Below are 19,132 nucleotides of genomic sequence, written 5' to 3'. Positions count from 1 at the left end.
GCCACCTTTCCTCCCTCCATTTCTGCAGCCCTTGGCTCCCAGCTTTGGCTTTGCCAGGCAGTCAGCCTCTTGCTGAGTGGAGGGCCAGAGCCAGTCCTTAGAATGGAGCCACCCTCCCTGACATCATGGGGCTGAGCCTGCCCTCCCTATCAGGCACTCACACCAGGAACTGAGAGGGCTTAAATCTAAAAAGAGTACCCATCCTGTAACTCCTGGTTTGCTGCTGTTGTGGGATGCTAGGCCCAGGGTCTCTGCCAAAGACTATTCTCTGAGAGCGTGCTGACATTTGAGCCACTCTCAGGAGCTCCCCCTACCCACCCACCCATTCCTTATGCCATGAACCTTCTGGATTCTTAGAAATGAGATGCACTACAATGCCCCTAAGCCACCAGTAATAGGGGTGTCTACATCCCTCCCACTCTGGCCTTATCACCTAATACCCCTCCTGCTTTCCTCCTGCCTAAGTCTGACCTTCCCAGCTACTTACTAGGAAGGCTTAAAGATCTATCACTGACACAAACACACATCTCCCCCACAGGCTCATTTCCCCCATCTACTCTCCCCTTCTCTCCCCTGGTCGCTTCATCTCTCGTCTCCAGAGATGGAAGGTCCTTGGCTTCCTGGCTTTTGGGGAGATCAGATGGCCATCAGCTGGGTGCACCCCCTCTAAGTAGCTCATTCAAAGCCACACTCAGCACCTGTGGTGTGGAAGCCCAGGTGTAGGGCTCTACTGCTCCTCCAAGTCATTTGCCAGCTCTGAGGTGAGCACAGACCAAACAGGGTCCCTCTTGAGCCCACTCACAAAGGGAAGAGCACAGCCCCATGGTGGGCTGTGTGTCCAGGGGTCTGGAACAGTGGATCCAGCTTTTCTAACAGATCCTGTCAGAGATGGCTCTGCTGAGCACATTGTTTCACATGGGGGCCCGGTACAGATCCTGATGAGCACTGAGGGCATGCATGTTTCCATTCAGATGTGACACAAGGTCATGGGAAACGCAGTGGCCTTAAACAGTAGGGCCAGCCAGTGTCACAGGCCTTGGTTCCCACCTTCAGCATCCTGACTCATCCTTTTCTCCCCAGGGCTAGCATAGAGCCCAGAACAGCATGCCTTATGCTAGACTGACAGTGTGATGCACCCACAAAGAGCCATCTTCTGAGAGTTAACTGCCCATTTAAAGAGCTGCTTCAGGTTGCTGGCAAATGAGGAGATTGCTGGCTTTAGCCTCATGGTGCAGAACACAGCATTTTCCTTATTCACAGAGGAATGAGTATGCCTAGCCTTGGTGAATTCACAAACCAAGGAGCAAGTTGGCAAGAGGGAATGGCAGTGCATGGTGATATTCACAGGGGAGCATATAGATCGTCACTTTTTACTGAAATCCTGCATCCCTCAAGGGAAGAGCACAGAGGGACAGCTGAGCCAGGCAGTTTAGTGAAAACTGAAGGCAACGTGGCTACACTAGGAGCTCTCAGGTTTTCAAATTAGGCTTTAGCCAGAATCAGAAACTAAAGAAATAGGGGAGGGAAGCCTCAAGAAAATAGATGAACCCTGATTCCAAATGTAACTTACAGGCACTGAGCTATGAACATGCCCTGATTCATGAAGAACCACAGAGCCATGGAGAACCACCTGACTGTGTGACTTGTGCAGGAAACATGAGGAAGCACTTAAGCCCATTTAGTGTGTCTGGAAGTGTCATAGCCAATCTGCTGCATTGTTTTCAAGTTCATATTTACCAAGTTAAGTTCTAAAATTGTTTAATTCATAAAGTAGATTTATTGTTGGGGAAACACTGTCCCATGTAACTTAATATCCACTGAAACAACACCATATCTCACAACAGAGTACAATAACTGATGTCCATTTATTTTGTAAAATCACAGAGACAGAAAAAAAAAAGTGTATGTTCTATATACTGTTTAATAAGGCCGGAAAGTATATAGTATTATTTTCATTGTCCATGAAAGACAGCTTAACCAAAAAAGTATTGGTGCTCAAAAGAGTAAGCTCTGATGCTGGAGGTTCCTTCTGTGCAGGAGACACGGTGCACTGACATTTCAGCCCCAGTTACATGCTCCAGAAGAGCTTCACGGCCATCTCAATCCATGTCCTCAGGAAAGCGAAGTGCCTCAGGGGGGCCCACTGCTCCTTCCACCTCACTGCCTGTGGGACGACATGTTCTGCAGGCCCTCTGGCACACAGCCCTGTCCCACCCACCATCCACAAGGAAACAGGAGAAAGGAGATCTAACTACATCACTGACAGTGAAGTTAGGGGTCAGAGTGGGAGGGACAGCAAAGGGGGTCCTCATATGTATGCTGTGTCTAGGTATTAAAGAATTAGGAGAATGAGTAACATTTGTTGAGCATTTAATGTGTGTCAGGCACCAACCAGGCTAAGAGCTACACTGCTCCTTCCACCTCACTGCCTGTGGGACGACATGTTCTGCAGGCCCTCTGGCACACAGTCCTGTCCCACCCACCATCCACAAGGAAACAGGAGAAAGGGGATCTAACTACATCACTGACAGTGAAGTTAGGGGTCAGAGTGGGAGGGACAGCAAAGGGGGTCCTCATATGTATGCTGGGTCTAGGTATTAAAGAATTAGGAGAATGAGTAACATTTGTTGAGCATTTAATGTGTGTCAGGCACCAACCAGGCTAAGAGCTTTACATCCTGTCTCCTTTCATCTTCACAACAGCTCTATGAGGAAGATGATTATTTTAGAGTTATTGGTTCAGTATTATAATGTGTCTGTCATTATCTCCATTTTACAGATGAGGAAACTGAGGCCCAGAAATTGTACTTTCTGGAGGCTATTCAGCTGGTGAATAGTGGAGCCAGGATTGTCTGTCTCCAGAGCCCTTGAAACCTGCCCCCAGTGCCTTTTTCTTAGCAGGAAAAGTGCTGGGTAAGTTGAAAGCACATGCTGCTCCCCCAAGCTGAGGAGGTATGACACAACAGAACATGTGGACAGAACATCAGCACCCGGCTTCAAAGCAGCACCTGCAGGAGGCTGCACACCTATTCCCAGGATGTGGTCTGGCCTCAGACCCCTCTGGAATTGTCCCCTTTACTCACTATCACCTGAGGACAAAAAGTCAGGTTTATGATCCAGCACTCTCCCCAGTAGCCCCAGCGAATATTTCCCAGCTGGCTCACTCTCCTGCCCAGACTTGTATACCTGAGTTACACCTATTTGCTCCTAATCACCTGCCAAAAGGATGAAGATGTTCCACGATCCTGGAGACATCAGGAAACGTATCACGGGGCTCTCTCGGAGCATAAGTCCCGGAAGAAAGCTGACCCTAGCAGGGCTACCCTCCTGGAGTGAGAGTTCCTCCCAGCGGCTGGATAGCTGATGGACGACATGCGCTTGGGTGTGTAAACTCACGTAGAGCCACATTTCCCAGGATTTCCACACTACCTAAACTCTGTGGCACTCTCAGCTACTTCCTTAGCAGGCAGTGGAAATAACTACACTTCCCAGGGCAGTGGGCAAGGATCTAACAGGGCCTGCCCGGGCCAACTCCCATCCCATCCTACCTTGCCCTCTGTCCACCTAGTCTGACTTGGCTGGATTTCGGACCTCAAGACCATAAGCATATCAAACATTTAGGCAAATGTATTGGTTAAACTCAAACATTTAGACATACACAGGTCTGCATTCAGCCTTCTCCTAAGAATCCGACGTTCACATGCTTTGGATTTTCCCAAGATACTCATCCTTTAGCCCCTTCCAGCTCACTTCTGCAGCAGGAACAGCACAGGCCAGGCCCAGGTAGTTCTTCGCTGCTTGTGGAATGGGCTGAGTCACCTGTGCTCTAGACCCCTTGGGGCTCTCACTTGGATTTGGAGGAGATTATGACCCACCACACCTTTCCCAGAGGCTGTCTATGAACGCTCCCCATGAAGGGGAGGGTTCTAAACTATCATCAGCCATGCAAATGTGGGCTGAGGGCTATGAGGCTACAGCAGGCTCCAGGCGGAGGCCCTTCTGCACAGCCCGCACTTCTCCACCACGCTCCTACTAGAGATTTAGCATGGGTGTGCGGAGCAGAGAGGACATGAAGGAGCGACATCTGGCCTCTGACTGGCTTTGAAGTAGGCTTCCAGAAACTTAAATTTTCCCAGTGGTTTCCGCAGAGAAATGCAAACAAAGTACCTTTACAACGAAAATAATATTCCAAACTAAGAAGCAGCAAAAAATGTACTGAGGTATTAAAAAGCAACATTGTTGCTCTGTGAAAACACAAAACAGTTTAGTATTGAAGGACAAGTTATTTTCAGAATAGGACTTTATTATTGATTTTTACTTTTTCTTTTTTTTTTTTTTTTGCAATGAGAATATTTATTGAGAATGGCTCATACAAACAAAATATATTTATGTATAAAATCTCTGCAGTGCCAAAGACCCCTTTCATCTCTCTGGAGTGAACAAAGCCAACTGTCCTATGTAGCTTCAGAGGTTGCGCTGGACCCCAGTGGACAGGCTGGGCAGTTGGTGCCATGTGCTGTGGTCATTAGTACCTGATGTCCAGCCTCCTTCTCCAGCCTCATTTTCATGACTTATGCAAGAATGCAACACAGTGAGTGTAGCTTGCATCCTGCCTCTGTGACCCTCCCCAGGCAGATGAGTCCTGAGGACAGGCAGCTTTCTGGCTAATCTTACGGATAGGTGACGTCTAACCGTGGCTTGCCCTGAGGAGGCATCCTCCAAGACCACGAACTGAGCACTTCCAAATGCAAAATAGGACTTTATTAGATTGAAGACTTAGTTACCAAATAATTATTATCAGCACCCCCACAAGCACATCGTCACAAATTCCTTTTCACCTTAGATTTAATAAAGATCAAATCTGCCTTGATGACTTACCCTGAGAGGCTTTTGTATCTTTGTCTGAAAACTTAAAACTGGGGAAGAGCAATGCCAGTTCTCTGTTGGCGTCTTCTCTGTCCCTGCTTCCATGGACTGCATTAAAGGGCATTTCTGTGCCATACTGTGCACGGAGACTGGGAACATTGGTAAAATGTAGAAGAAACAATTGTTTCATTTGAAAAAAAAGATTTTGTTTTCTTGCAATCCGATCACCAACTACCAATCAGGACTCTACATTCCTGTGAAATTGCTTTCTCTTTGTTGGAGATACCAAGAACAGCAGCAATGGTAATAGTAGTGGATGTTCATTCGGTCAGGGCACTGTACCAGGCACATGGCTGGGTGCTTCTCATACATGATCTTACTGCATTTCCACAACAGCCCTATGAAGGAGACTCTGCTATTATCCCCATTTTATTTCTTTAATTTTTAGATTTTGTGGGGGGTGGGGGGGTTATGAAGGAGACTCTGCTATTATCCCCATTTTATTTCTTTAATTTTTAGATTTTGTGGGGGGGGGGGCAGCTGGCCACTAAAGGTATCGAACCCTGGACCTTGGTGTTATCATCACCATGCTCTAACCAACTGAGCTAACCAGCCAGCCCTATCGACATTTTAAAGATGCATGAGTAATGGTGTAAGCACAGGAGCTGCCATTTTGTCGATATTACCACCAAGGGCTAGCACCACGCCAACTGCTGGATATAGCTTCGCATAGTTCATCCTTACAACAGCCCCATAACACAATACTAATATTACTAGGACTTTCTGTGTATCAGGTGTTGCTCTAAGCTCTCTCTCTCTCTCTCTCTCTCTCTCTCTCTCTCTCTCTATATATATATATATATATCTTCTGATGGGTGCTCATATCCCCATTTTACAGATGAGAGAACTGAGGCTGAGAAGGGACTTGCCAAAGTATGTGGTGACCTAAGATCTGAACCCTGGACTGTCTTTCAGTAGCCCCGGCTACCTCATAAATGAATGTCCTCAGGCCCCTATATCTACAAAGTACAGCTCTTTGGCCTCTCACTAATTTCTTTCCTGTTGGCTGGGTCTCTCAGCTACAGAGGCCAAGACACTGGATTTGGCATTGGTGGTGCCAGGCTAAATGCAGGGCCAAGCCAGCCTGGTGCAATGTGCAGAACAGGGTGCTCAGACTCCAGAGTCCAGGTGGAGGGGTTGAGTCTACAATGCAGATTATCAGCCCCCGCCCCAGAGTCTCTGACTTGACAGGCTTGAAACAGGGCCCTGGAATGTGTTCTCCTCTCTCTTGGAGAGAGAAGAACAGTGACTGAGGACCAAGCTCAGCAGCAGCCTTCAGAAGAAGGTGGGGAGGGGAGGAGTTGGCAAACAGCTCCAGGAGGCAGTCAGCAAAGGCCAGGCGTGGATCAGAGGGAAGGATGGCAGGTCTCCCCAAATATATAATAGAAAGGGGGCCTCTTGGCCATGAAAGAGCCTTCTGTGTTACCCACAGTTCTGGGCTGAACACCCAGTGAGGCTCTCAGCTTTCTGGGATGCAGGGGGTTTTTTGTTTGTTTTGTTTTGTTTTGTTTGTCTTTTTCGTGACCGGTAAGGGGATCGCAATCCTTGGTGTGGTGTCGCCCACACTGCGCTCAGCCAGTGAGCGCACCGGCCATTCCTATATAGGATCCGAACCCGCGGCGGGAGCTTCGCTGCACTCCCAGCACCGCACTCTCCTGAGTGTGCCACGGGGTCGGCCCTGGGATGCAGGTTTTGAGATGGATGAAAGAACCACTGCTGCTGACCTCACCTTTCAGGCTGCTCCATCCTGGCCACATTGGGGTCACAGGGCCCCATGAGGGTCTGCCAGGCAGTGACTGCGTCCTCGGTGCCCTCAGTACTGGTGAGGATCAGGAGGTGGCTGGGTCCACTGCACATGTAATGTACCAGCTTCTCAAATGCCTCCTAGGCACATGGAGGGAAAACAGTGATCCCAGGCAGGAGCTGCAGGGGTCTGCTGAGGGTCAGCGATCCCATCCCATCCACAGGCTGGGAGGGGATCTGTGAGTAGTTAGCATGCCTGTGGATGCTCAGCCACTGTCCCTCCCCTGCCTGGCCACCTCTGCCTGCTGTGGTAATGACCAGCCTCACCCAAAGAACCAGAAAGATGAGACCTTAAATTGACTTGTTTCGAGTTGAACATGAGATGATTATAATTTAGGTAAAGGCATATAAAAGACCCTATATATGGAAATCATGTGGATGCTGGATAACCAAGGGGTGGAATATCGTTGAGATTTTTTTAAATCTTTTTTGCAATGCCTTGTGACCCTTCTTCCTTCAAGTAATACTCTGGTTTTCCTTAGCCTTCCCCACTTCATGTGGTCCTAGTTTGACTGACAACCATGATGCCCAACCCCCAACACACACACACACACACACACACACACACACACACACCTACCTTACTTGAGAAATGGGACTATGACCCAGGCTAGCTCAACCAGACTCCCAAGTAGGTGAGTCATAAGCAGAAACAAATGGACAGTGGCTGGATCTGAGTTATCCCACGGCAGGGTCTAAGGTAATATGCACGAGGCTTTGCTTCTGAGATCCCCAGACTGTTTGGGTTCCTTTTCTCCCTAAGCCCTTCTTGTTAAACTCTTCCTTCAATTCTCTTTCTTCAATTCTGTGAGTTATGGAGTATTTATCTAATAAATTCTTTATTTCATTACTTAGAGTCAAAATCGTTTCCTTGCAACCAAAGAACTTTACCTGATACAGCCTATGATCAATATTCCGAGTGCAAATTTATGACCTACTTGCTGTTCATATTCTTGTTCTTCATAATATTCAATGTTCTCTCAAGCTAATATGAATCTATAAACACAATGTTTGAGGAAGAGAAAGAAATGAGTGTGTTGAACGGATGGTGGCAGGTGAGCTCACCTCTCCAGCTTTGTGTTGGTAGAAAAGTCGCATTTCTGCCTCGGTCATGGTTCTCTCTTCATTTGTTAAAATGTCAAACCCAGCTTCCTGGATCTGTAAAAGATACATATACATTCTGAAAGGGTAAGTCAAGCCAAATTCACACTTGAGTTAGTTGAAAGGTAAAAAAATAAAGATAGGCAACATTAAAAGCTGTGGAGACCCTCATCCCCACAGTATTTGTCCCAATCAGATTTAACATTTTCATTTACTTAAATGGAGTTTGATTTACACCTCCTTAGAAGCCTTCTTTCCCCACTAGAACACTGCTATCTGATGCCCTATCCCTGATTATCCACCAGAGAGGACATGAGGACAGCCATGCAGGGTAAGTGTTGTCTCTCTTACCTTCATAATAATCTCATCAGTCTTTCCGTGGGCCACTGCATCTGGTTTAATGATTGCCAAGGTACAGGTCTTCTCTGATGACACTGAAATAAGCCAAAGGCTGGTGCTGTCAGACACTGGCATGTGAGGCCCTCAGAAGGCCAACCCAGGGAGCCTCTACCCAAGGCTCCATTGCACCATGTGCCAGGCACAGGCTTGGGCTCCTGGGGTTCCCTCCCCTGGCCTCTTAGCTGTGCTCCTGCAGACCTGGACTCTAGTGGATATACCAATCTGGCTCCAGACTCAACCTCAACCTGGCTGTGAGAGACAGAGTGGCTCAAAGAACCTAGGCGGGGAGGAGGAGGTACCTGGAGGAGGGGAGTGCTCAAAGACTGATCAGGAGCAGAAACCCAGAAACAAGTGAATGAGTCGGCCTGGGGATGGGGTGGGGATAGGGGATGGAGCACTGGAGAGGCGGCAACACGGGCCCAGCCACCCTCATCCTTTCTTATTACCCTCATGATTCTTGGCTTCTAACCACTGTCTGCCGTGTTCTCTCTCTCTAGTGGCTCCTTTGCCTTTGCTGCTTTTTACTTTTCCTGCCATGTGGCCAAGAATGGCTGCCCCAGGCCCTGGGTCTATGTGACTTTTCTTGATTCTTCACCTCCAATACGTACTACCAAATGAAGGCTTTAGTCCTCTCTGTCGCATTTCAGATTCTCCAGAGAGGAAGCCAGACTGGCCAGCTAATTGTTTTGAGCCAAGGCACCAGTCATACCTCACTGGCCAGCCCACTGACTAGCTGCCCTTGGGTCAGCGTCCAGTCCAGTCAGCTGTGGCAATGAGGGAGGGTCAGGGATCAGAATCCACTGCCTCAGCCCGCAGAAGCTGCAGGAGGTCTGTGTCTAGTCCACAAGTCCATCTCTACTGTACTCCTGCTTATATGGACTTGGCCTTGGTCAGTTTCCTACACTCTCCAAAGAATCAGTATTCCCCCACCACCTATTTTCGGCTTCTCACCCTTTACATCAGTTGTGTGAAACAGGACAATATCTGCACCGAAGGAGGGTTTTCTACTCTGAAAATCTCAAAACCATGTGTACTGCAAAGGTGTAAATCATTTTAAACAACAGGTCTGTTAACTTTTCTGTGATTACCATTTCTAACATGCTATGGACACTTAGACTTGAAGAGACTTACAGTAAATTCCATTATAAAATGACCAATTAACGAGATCACCTAGAAGTATAAAGTGAGAAGAGAAGAGACCAAAGCAGGGGCCTGGAGAGCTCCAGCTTGAAAGGGGAGCACGAGAAGAGAAGCCAGTGAAGGAGAGACTAAGGAGAGCCAGGGGCATAGACAAGAAACGAGAAAGGTCCTGACATCTCAGAAACCAGAGGAGAAGAAGATTTTGAGAAGGAAGACATTGTGAACATCATGATTCTGCAGAAAGATCCCATAGGATATGGACTGGAAACTACCTGCTGGATTTGGCACCAATAAGGCCACTGGTGCCATGGTTCCAGGGAGCAGTGGGCTCTACAGAGGCCAGGAGGCAGCAGGTTGGGCAGGAGTGGAAGGTGAGGGTGGCCCAGAGTGTGGACAATGTCCAGGAAGCTTGGTTGTGAAGGAGAGGAAGGCTAAGGGCAAGCGCAGGATTGTTTGTGGTTTTCTAGGTGGAAAGACTTGATTTGGGAGGAAATCATGGAAGAGGGAAGAGAGAGGACATCATGCGTAACAGGAGGCAACAGATGTTTCCTGCAGAAGCCAAATCTCTGATTTTCTTTTCATACTTGACGTCTCCTTGCTCTCCTAAACCTTGCCTCCTTCCTTGCTGGAATCCAACTCAGACGGTCCTTATCATCCGCACACGAGAAAACAAGCCTTTCTACTTCATGCAGTAATCAACATCATCATCATCATCATCATCATCTTACTTCTCTTGTCAACTCAGTTCCTGAACTTAATCCTGGTTTCCCCCGGTGTCTCAGTTACCACCAAGAGACGCTTCCCCGCACGGCCTGTGTAGCTGCGGCTTCCCTCACATGGCCAGGCCAGGCCATGCTTCTCACGTAAAAGGTCAGGAAGAGCCACGATGCCAGGAGTGTAAAATTCTTGAGTTGATGCTTGGGGAATAAGGGAAAGATGGTGTAGGACTCGGTAGAAGGAAGCTTTTCTGATGTTTCAGAAAAAGGTGAAAGAAGAAACTTGACCTTTTTAGCTCAAATAAGGACTAAAGAAATACCAGCACCATTACTTTAAATTATTCGTGTCACTACCCTCCATTTTATTAAATGGAGCTTTTCCTTATGCCTGGTAATTGCCATGAAAGTCACACATTATATTCGAACATGATCAGAAAGCTGTGCCCAAGATGCTATTAAAGGGCAGAAAGGAGATTTGACACAGTTTGTTTGAAACCAGGTGATAAGAGACAAAACATTTTATGGTTTATCTTCCCAGAGTTCAGATTGATCGACAAGCTGATGACTCATGTATTTAGAGCACACATCAAGCCTGGTCTGCTCTGCCTTTTTGCTTTGCTCATTGGTTCTGCACTCACCCATGTTCTCATCTTCACCATCGTCCTTTATGTGGGGAAAACATTCATCTTCATCAGACAGAGCCTTGTCTTTAATCTAGTACACATTGGGCATGAACACAAAGTAGTTAGCTAATTAAAATTACCACTAACATCTTCAAAAACCTGCAGAAACCAAGAAAGTAAGGGTCCAAAATACAGATTTAAGAAACAGTCAAGATGATCAGAGTCCTGTAAACTTTACAAGATCCTTTTCAGTAGTTGGGTGATGGTGGGGGTGGAGAGAGAAGATAAGCAAATAAATCCATGCTGATCTTAAGTTTTAGATTCTGCCTGTTTTCACAAGCATTATGTAAAGACTAAGGAAAAATAAAGAAGAAACAGAGTCAACAAGAAGACAAAGAAAGAATGGACATGCAAGTAAATATTAAGCGATTGGTTATACAGTGCAGAGAAGTAGTAAAGAGACAGATCATTTTCCCCTGGAGGAGTCACATGAAAATGTAAGCATTTGCAATTTTCTTTTCTGGGGGAAAATGGCCAGTTTGGGGGGGGGGGCAAAAAATATGATTTGATTCTAATCCATTCTATAAAAATAGAGCTCTGCTATTTGGAATGGAACATGAAGACTTGAACAACGAACACTGAACAGTGCTAAGGTGCACTTGGCAGAAACCCAGAGCACCAGGAAATATTTTTCCCTACCTACGGTGTGTCAGTTTTCAAAGGCAGCCAGTCACTTGTGACCAACTTGCAGTCTATGTTATCACAGAAATAACTTATCAAAATCATAAGCTATAGGGCCAGCCCCGCGGCTCACTCGGGAGAGTGCAGCACTGGTAGCGCCGAGGCCGCAGGTTCGGATCCTATATACAGATGGCTGGTGCGCTCACTGGCTGAGCGTACGTGCGCGTGGTACAGCCCACACTGTGCCAAGGGTTGCAATCCCCTTACCAGTCAGGAAAAAAAAAAAATCACAAGCTATGCTGATCCTATTTCTCATAGTAACAAAAGGATTAATTATCATCCGCACACGAGAAAACAAGCCTTTCTACTTCATGCAGTAATCAACATCATCATCATCATCATCATCATCTTACTTCTCTTGTCAACTCAGTTCCTGAACTTAATCCTGGTTTCCCCCGGTGTCTCAGTTACCACCAAGATTTTTCAAAAGTCTCTATGTGTATTACTCACAAGGGAGTGAATCTGGAGACGGAGAAGTTCACATAGGGTGGGTCCTCCGTCCATTTGCATCCCACCACTCAGTGGACCACCGTAGGGTTAGAGATTATGGCCCGTGTTCCCACATAGCCGGTTATGATTTATGCTTTAATCACTACAGCTCAAGCATCAAATCATGTGGTAACAATACCATTTCTGCAACTGGGCCCTGATGTCAAGTGTGTTGGAGTTCCTTCATCTCTGAGTTCCCTGCCACTTCTTCCTCTCTTTCTCCCAACCATGTTTCATATTTAACTTTGGTCTCCCTACTAAAAGCCAAACTCAGTGTTTTACCATAAGCTTTCAATTAGTAATACTTGCAGTGTTGAGGCCAGGAGAACAACCCTGGCCTGGCCATCAGGCGACCCGGGTGAGTAGATGCCACTTTCCCTGACTCTACAATGAGGGGCTGGGCTGGGTCAGGAGTAGCAGAACCATCAGTTGCCTTCAGGGCCTGGCAGGTGTCCTAAACCTAGGAAGCCAGGTGTGAGGCAGTGGGCCCTGAGGGGCATGGAGCTGAGCCACGGATGTCATCCAAGAAGACATCCAAGTTGTCTTCTCAAAACACTTGACTTTCCTTAATAGCCCCTCTCATTTCTGACTTTCTGTAAACACATCTTCACACTTTATGATTAAATAAAAGTGAATGCAGAGCTTTTCTACCCCATAAAGAGTATTTATTTTTGCTCCTTTATGGAGCAAAGGATAGAAATCTTGAAACCCTGTGCTCTGAGAGCGAAACCTCAGTCAAGACTGTTCATGAACCAAGAAGGAGCACGTGCATTTGAGTGACTTATTTTCTTTCCCCATGTACATTCAGTCAGGAGGCTGCCCCAATCAACAGTGACTGCCAGGAGCTGCGTCACTCACCTCCTCTGAGCAGGGCCCTCGGGCTGACCCTAGTCAGGGGCCTGCATCACCACTTCTCAGGGATGGTCTGCGTGTAGCCCCACATAATAAAACTGTCTAGGTGAAGCGTCAGAGGAAATAGCATCACTTGTTTGGATCAATGAGACCTCTTTGTGGCTCCCAGAGAGAATTAATGCCAGTGACACGTCCATCTGAACTCTCATGATTTGCAGCCATGAAATGGTTCTGGTTCTGAAAATGTACTTACCGCGTAAAACAGAAAGGTTGGCTCACACCTCCCTCGATATTTTTCAAGGACATCAAGACAATCTGCTTCCGCCTAAAGAAAACAAGCTGTCAGCAGACTGCATCCTGGACGCAGCTGATGACTGCTTTCACGGTGAAACCCCAACCTGTTCTCATGCTGCTCCTTTCAGAACTGTCCTGTTAACATTTTGGTAAAAGTTGTGGACAGCGTAAACAATTAAATGAGGAGGAAACAAAAGTTTTTCCTGCTCCCCACCCAGCTCCTCCACTGGTCCAAGGGAGCTCCGCTATCTACCATCCTTCTGCAGCCATGACTGCCAACACCAGAGGTGAAACATCCTCAGGGGTTGCCATCATTGCCTGATAAACCCGCTGTACGTGGACATAACGGATCCCCCATGCAAGCCTTTCTGCAGCACACTCTCTACAGAAGCACCAAACTCACTCCCAAGGGAGGACTCCTTGAAGTCCTTGCAAAATCCTTGAAGTCCAACTTCTTGAGAGATCAAGGTAAATTCCATTTTCTCTGAACCTCAAACCCATGCAGCATCTCAACAGTGTCTCTTGCACACTTCTCTGAAATGTATTCCCGTTCCCATACATTAATCCAAGTAAATGTTTGGTAAAAGTTCCCCTTTATGGAGCAGAGGATGGAAATCTTGAAACCCTGTGCTCTAAAAGTGACATTTCAGTCAATAGCATTCATGAGCCAAGAAGGAGCATGTGCACCTGAGTGAAAGGTGTCCCTTCCCTTCATACAGCATCAGGAAAGTGTCTGAGCCAAGAGTGACTGTAGGAGGTGAGGGTGGGGAGCAGGAGCCTCCATATCTAGAGAAATTATAAATCATCATGACAGATATCAACAAAAATCCACTGTTGAAGCCTTTTCAGTGCTTTGAAGAAGGCAGCTCACAGTTCTTATTCTTTACTATGTAAAAATTTTTAATTGTTATTGCAGTGTTGTATGACTTTTTGCTGAGAGAGAATCTTACTAATGCAAAATGCAGAAAGTCCAGTCCAACCTCGATCCTCATCTTCTGGAAGAGGCTCACCACAGGTTTGCAGGGGCCACACCAGCCTTGATAGACGTCAACAACTGCACAGAACCAAGAAGCAGGAATGTTGAGCAGCCACCGGTGCCACATCAGGCAAAATGGATATTTGAATTTTAACACTCTACAGTCTTGTGGATGGAGGCCAAGAAAGGAATTTGGGTGGAGACAAGAAAAAGTCCCTAAAGACGTAGAGGGCCCTGTATACAGGTCCACCAAGAAGGACAGGTTCAATCCCCTAAGGAAAAAAACTGGGGCCCAATTAGCTTAAAATCTCTGTGCAGTATTTGTACTGATAGTTCACCCATCATTTCTACCAGCTTCTTCTCCCCTCTTCTACTCTTTGTCTCTGAGAAGAGTGGTGGGGACAGAGGCACACTTCACAGGGTTAGAAGGGCTGGGGATGAGGGATGGGAGGGCCCGGGGAGGAAGTGTGTGAAGAGTTTGGCTCTGAAAGACAGGAGCAAAACAGAGAAGGCACCTGGAAGCAATGGCAGATGATACGAACCTGTGTGTGTGCATGTGTGTGCATGTGTGCGCGTGTGTGCGTGTAAACCTGAATAGACTTTTGCATGTTTGAAGGCAGATGAAAATGAGCCAGCAGAAGGCAAGACTTCCAAGTGGACGGTTGAATTGGAAGAATATTTCTGCCAGCTCTAGAAAGAGGGAAAAGCATATGCGTGTGTGTATATTTTCCTCCAGACTGCCTGACCTGATGAGAAGGGGCCTTCAGTCAGCAAAGGCCTTTGAACCACTTAGAGCAGGCTTAGCAGAGAGTCAGTGCTCAGTAGATGCCCGCCACAATCACACAGGGTGCTTAGCAGGGTGGTGGGCACACAGCAAATTCTCAAAACATTATAGGATGGTTGTTTCATCACTGCTGTTAAAAAAATAGAAGTGATGGTTTGTTTCCCCCTGGAGTCATGTTCTAGTTGTCCAGACAAGAAATATTAACAAAACAGTTAAGCCTTGGCACCATCAGAAAGGCTTTATAATCCCTCGAGTAGTAGAGTGTGGCAATACTCACGCCCACACAACTAGATCAATGTGACCAGCATTTATTTAGCACCCACTAGGCCCCAGGCCTGGGCAAGTCTGTTACAGATGCAAGATGAAAAAGCAAATGCTGTTGTGTTTAGAGTCCATGAGGAAAGCCACAGTAGCACCTTCACTCTGTGAGGAGAGGTGGGACAAAGACAGGTACCACACCTAGCTGGGTGTGTGCTGAAGGGGTTGAGACAGAGCCCCACCACAAGTGCCCTAGGGACTCCTGGGACGAAGTGACCACACAGAGGTTCAGGAAAGATTTCATGCAGAGGTTACTTTTGAACTGGGCCTGAAAAGGAGGAAGATTTCTTCAGGTCATGATGGGGCCATAATATTCCAGGTAGTAGGAACAACACGGATAAAGTGGCAAGGGGGAAAATGTGTGGCATTTTCAGGAAGCATGTTAGAGCTCAGAACACACCTCAGGAAACAGAGGGCGAGGGCACTGGAAAGACAGATTTGAGTCACAAGAGAGGGAGGGGGGCCTAATGTTGAAGTCATTTGGGAGGAGGTTGGCGACGGGAGGGATAAGAGCAGATACAAGCAGACTGAGCAGGTACATTTATGGATAGAAGGAATGAGCAGACACAGAGAGAATAACAGAGCCCAGAGATGTGTCGAGTGAATGAGAAAGAGAAAGGACTAGTGGGTGAGGTGGGGGTGGTACGCAGATTCCAAGACGGCTCCAGGGATCCCTGCCTCTCGGTTTTCATTCCCTGTGTCATCCTCTGCCCAGAGCATGGGCTGGACCTAGTGACCAGCTCCTAATGAGTGAAACATGGCAAAAGTGGTAGGATGTCACTTTCAAAATTAGGTTAACAAAAAACTACGACTTCCATCTTGTGCTCTCTCCCGCAGAGTCCTGCTCTGGGGGAAGCCAGCTACCATGCTGTGAGTAGCCTCATGGAGAAACTGATGGCAAGAAATTTATGTCTCTGGCCAGCAACAAGTGGGGACTTGAATCCTGCCAACAGCCACATAAATGAACTTAGAAGTGGATTTTCTAAGGTCTGTCAACAGCCACATACATATATGAGCTTGGAAGCAAACTGCGCCTAGTGAGCCTTGAGATCTCCCGTCTGACACCTTAACTGCACCCTCAGCCCAAGGCACTCAGCTAAGCCGCACCTGGATGCCTACATCTGTGGGATAATAGATGTTTATTGTCATAAGCCACTAAGTTTGGGGGTAAATTATTATCCAGCAAGAGATAAGTGACACAAAGGGGACAGGGAGGAGGAGACCCATGGCCATGGACGTACTACTTCCTAATGATGGTGCAGTTCCTGGTTCCAGTCCCTTCTGATGCCTGGCTCTCCTTCCATCCTTTAATTTCCAAGAGATCCCCATATTCTTTCCAATACATTCTCATTTTATGCCTCAGGTAATTAGAAGAGGAGTAAGTTACTTAACACCAAACAAGCCTGAGTACAGAAATCAGCTCTATGACAAAGGAACCCTGTCATCTGACTATACCAACTCATTTCCTGAACTAAATTTACTGATGTTCAAGCCAAATATATACAGACACAAAGAAAATGACCTGGTTGTTCTGAGACTCAAGGCTGTAGGAAAATGAGGCTCACTGCAGCCCTTCTCTTCATAGTTCAACGTATCATTTAACAATTTTGAAAAGAATGGATCTGAAAATTATTTTATTTTAAATTACCAGTTAATCCTTTGGAACCGAGCATTTCTTCCCAAAGTTCCTGAGTGCTGATGTTGACCTAAAGCCAAAGAGGATCAAATGCTGTATCACTGAAGGTACAAATGGGGAAACAAATTAATGTATTTGCTCTAGATCTCTCTCTCTCTCTCTGAAATACTTACAAATACAAGTTGTCTTCTCTCCCCAATCTTTTTTTTCTCCTTTCCTCTCTTCCTGCTTCCCTCCCTGGGAAAAACCACTATCCTAAGAATGATGTGTACTATTCTTGGGCATTTAAAAAAATAATTTTACATGTCATTTGTATAGAAACAATATATAAAATTCCTTTTTGTCCTTAAAATGTACATAAACAGTATCATACTGTAGGTTTCCTTTTGCAATTTGTGTTTTTACTCAATATCAGAAATAATCAAGGGTTGAATTTATTGCCATTCATTCACATTTTTTCTCTTATCTACAGAGTTCTGGTTTATATTAGATATGAAATACAAGGAGAAATACACATTATCCTTCTCCATAAATAGTATACATTTTTGTATATTGGTCTTTACTTTAAAACAATTTCAAACTTACAGAATTTGCAAGTACAATATAAAAAACATTTGGGGTTTTTTTGTTTTTTAGTTATTTGAAGGTCAATTATCAACCTGATATACCATCACCTCTTGCATATTATTCTACATAACCACAATACAATCATCAAAATTAGGGAAAAAACCACTGATATATAGTTACAGCTTAATCCTCAGACACCATTCAAATTTTACCAGTCATCCCAATAATTTCCTGAATAGCAAAGGACCTAACCAGAATCGTGTGCTAGATTTATTTGTCCAGTCTCTTTAGTCTACTTCATCGGGAATGGTTCTTCAGTCTTTCTTTTATTTTCATGACCTTGACACTTTTGAAAACTATATGCCAGTAGTTTTGTAGAATGTCCCTCAGTTGATGAACAATGATGCTCCTCCTGGTTAGATTCAGATTGTGCATCTTTGGATCGGGGAGTGTTAGAGACACTGAAGAGTGCTCCTCTCCTTACATCCTATCGGGTGATGCACAACTTCTGTCTGGCCAGTACTCATGACGGTTCACTTTGATCACAGGATTAAGGGGGTCTGTCAGGCTCCTCCACCATAAAATTATTCTCTTTCCCTTCACAACTAATAAGTTTTTGTAGGGAGCTACTTTGAAACTGCAGTATATAAATTAAAAGACCATGAAAATTGCCACTTGTTCTTAGTACAGGTCTGCTAAGTGCTGAGTCCCTTTAAAAGAATAGGATGCATTATTTGCAATAAGTGACATCTGCAAATCTTCTATTAAAGGTCCCTCTTTTTCAGGAAGCTTACTCCTTAGTTTTTTGTTTCTATTTTAAAAAAGAAAAGATGAAGAAAAAGAGAAAAGTCTTCTTGATGCTTTAAATGAGGTATAAGAGAGTTGGACTGATGTCATGACGGGCCCACCACTACAGTCCTGAGGAAAGCGATAGAAAGCTTCAGAAGAACCCCTACCTTCACCCACAGGCTCAGCTGTAAATCACTGGCAACTCTCTGAGGCACATGCACCAACTGTGTGGCCAGGACTCTTTGGGTAGTTGAAGAATTTCACCCCTAGGAGCAGGGCCGAAGCAGAACAGTGTGGGAAATATCTGGACTTCACTGAGCCCTGCATTTGGTAGGGAATGAGAGGGGAATGGGTGGCACCTTTTGACCAGACTGTTTCTTGATATGTACAATTTCTGTCTGTCTCAATCACAAAAGGAGCCCAAAATAACCTTGCCCAGGGAGAGCACAGAGTTCCTGGGTTGGTGGACCCTAGGTGCTGGTTTCAAGGAGTTTACCTTGTGGAGAGGTGACGCTTACAGAGATGCATCATTGTAAGTGGAGAGGGCATGCCGTGCCCCCTCCTCCCTCAGCAAACGGGAACACATACTTTAATACTGCATTGTACTCAGAGCTCTAAGGATACACATGGAAAAACAATAATACTGCTAACAAATGTCATTACTTCCAAAGGAGACATTGGACATAAATACCTCAAATGATCATCACATGGGCAGTGATATTAGAGACACCACAGACAGCATTCAGAACAGCCTGGAAGTGTCTAAAGGCATCACATCACAACAGCTCTGCAGGCTATGTATTATCCCTCCTGTTTACATAAGGGACGTGGAGGCTCAGAGAGGTTGAGGAAATAACTCACACAGCATTAAGTGGTAGAACCAAGTGATCAGAATTTACTACAGCCAAAATACTCAAATATAGAAAAAGGAACTCTCATACATTGTTGGTGGGACTGCAAAATGGTGCAGCCTCTATGG

General features: G+C 46.0%; 1 protein-coding gene across 1 annotated transcript; it reads right to left on the bottom strand.

Annotated features, from left to right (window-relative positions):
• Positions 1–1,846: 1,846 nt before the first annotated feature.
• NME9 (NME/NM23 family member 9) lies at positions 1,847–18,360 on the bottom strand. The gene is made up of 10 exons (XM_008592380.1): positions 18,321–18,360; positions 16,810–16,867; positions 14,034–14,137; positions 13,043–13,114; positions 10,723–10,798; positions 8,181–8,263; positions 7,794–7,886; positions 6,655–6,809; positions 4,878–5,014; positions 1,847–2,164 (listed from the first exon to the last, which is right to left on the bottom strand). The coding sequence occupies exons 2-10, from the start codon at positions 16,832–16,834 to the stop codon at positions 2,100–2,102; spliced, it is 810 nt and encodes a 269-aa protein (XP_008590602.1). The 5' UTR covers positions 16,835–16,867; positions 18,321–18,360; the 3' UTR covers positions 1,847–2,099.
• Positions 18,361–19,132: the final 772 nt, after the last annotated feature.

The sequence above is a fragment of the Galeopterus variegatus genome, unplaced genomic scaffold, assembly GCF_000696425.1.
Source record: "Galeopterus variegatus unplaced genomic scaffold, G_variegatus-3.0.2 Scaffold7852, whole genome shotgun sequence".
Lineage (NCBI taxonomy): Eukaryota > Metazoa > Chordata > Mammalia > Dermoptera > Cynocephalidae > Galeopterus > Galeopterus variegatus.
The sequence above is the reverse complement of the archived record's forward strand: the minus strand, read 5'-3'. Positions and strand labels throughout refer to the sequence as shown.

Coding starts and splice junctions, on each gene's coding strand:
- NME9 (XM_008592380.1), bottom strand. CDS start 16,834: ATGCTCGGTTCCAAAGGATTAACTG. Junction 13,115..14,033: donor ACTTTCTGCATTTTGCATTA/GTAAGATTCTCT, acceptor TGTTTTCTTTAG/GCGGAAGCAGATTGTCTTGA. Junction 7,887..8,180: donor CTGATGAGATTATTATGAAG/GTAAGAGAGACA, acceptor TATCTTTTACAG/ATCCAGGAAGCTGGGTTTGA.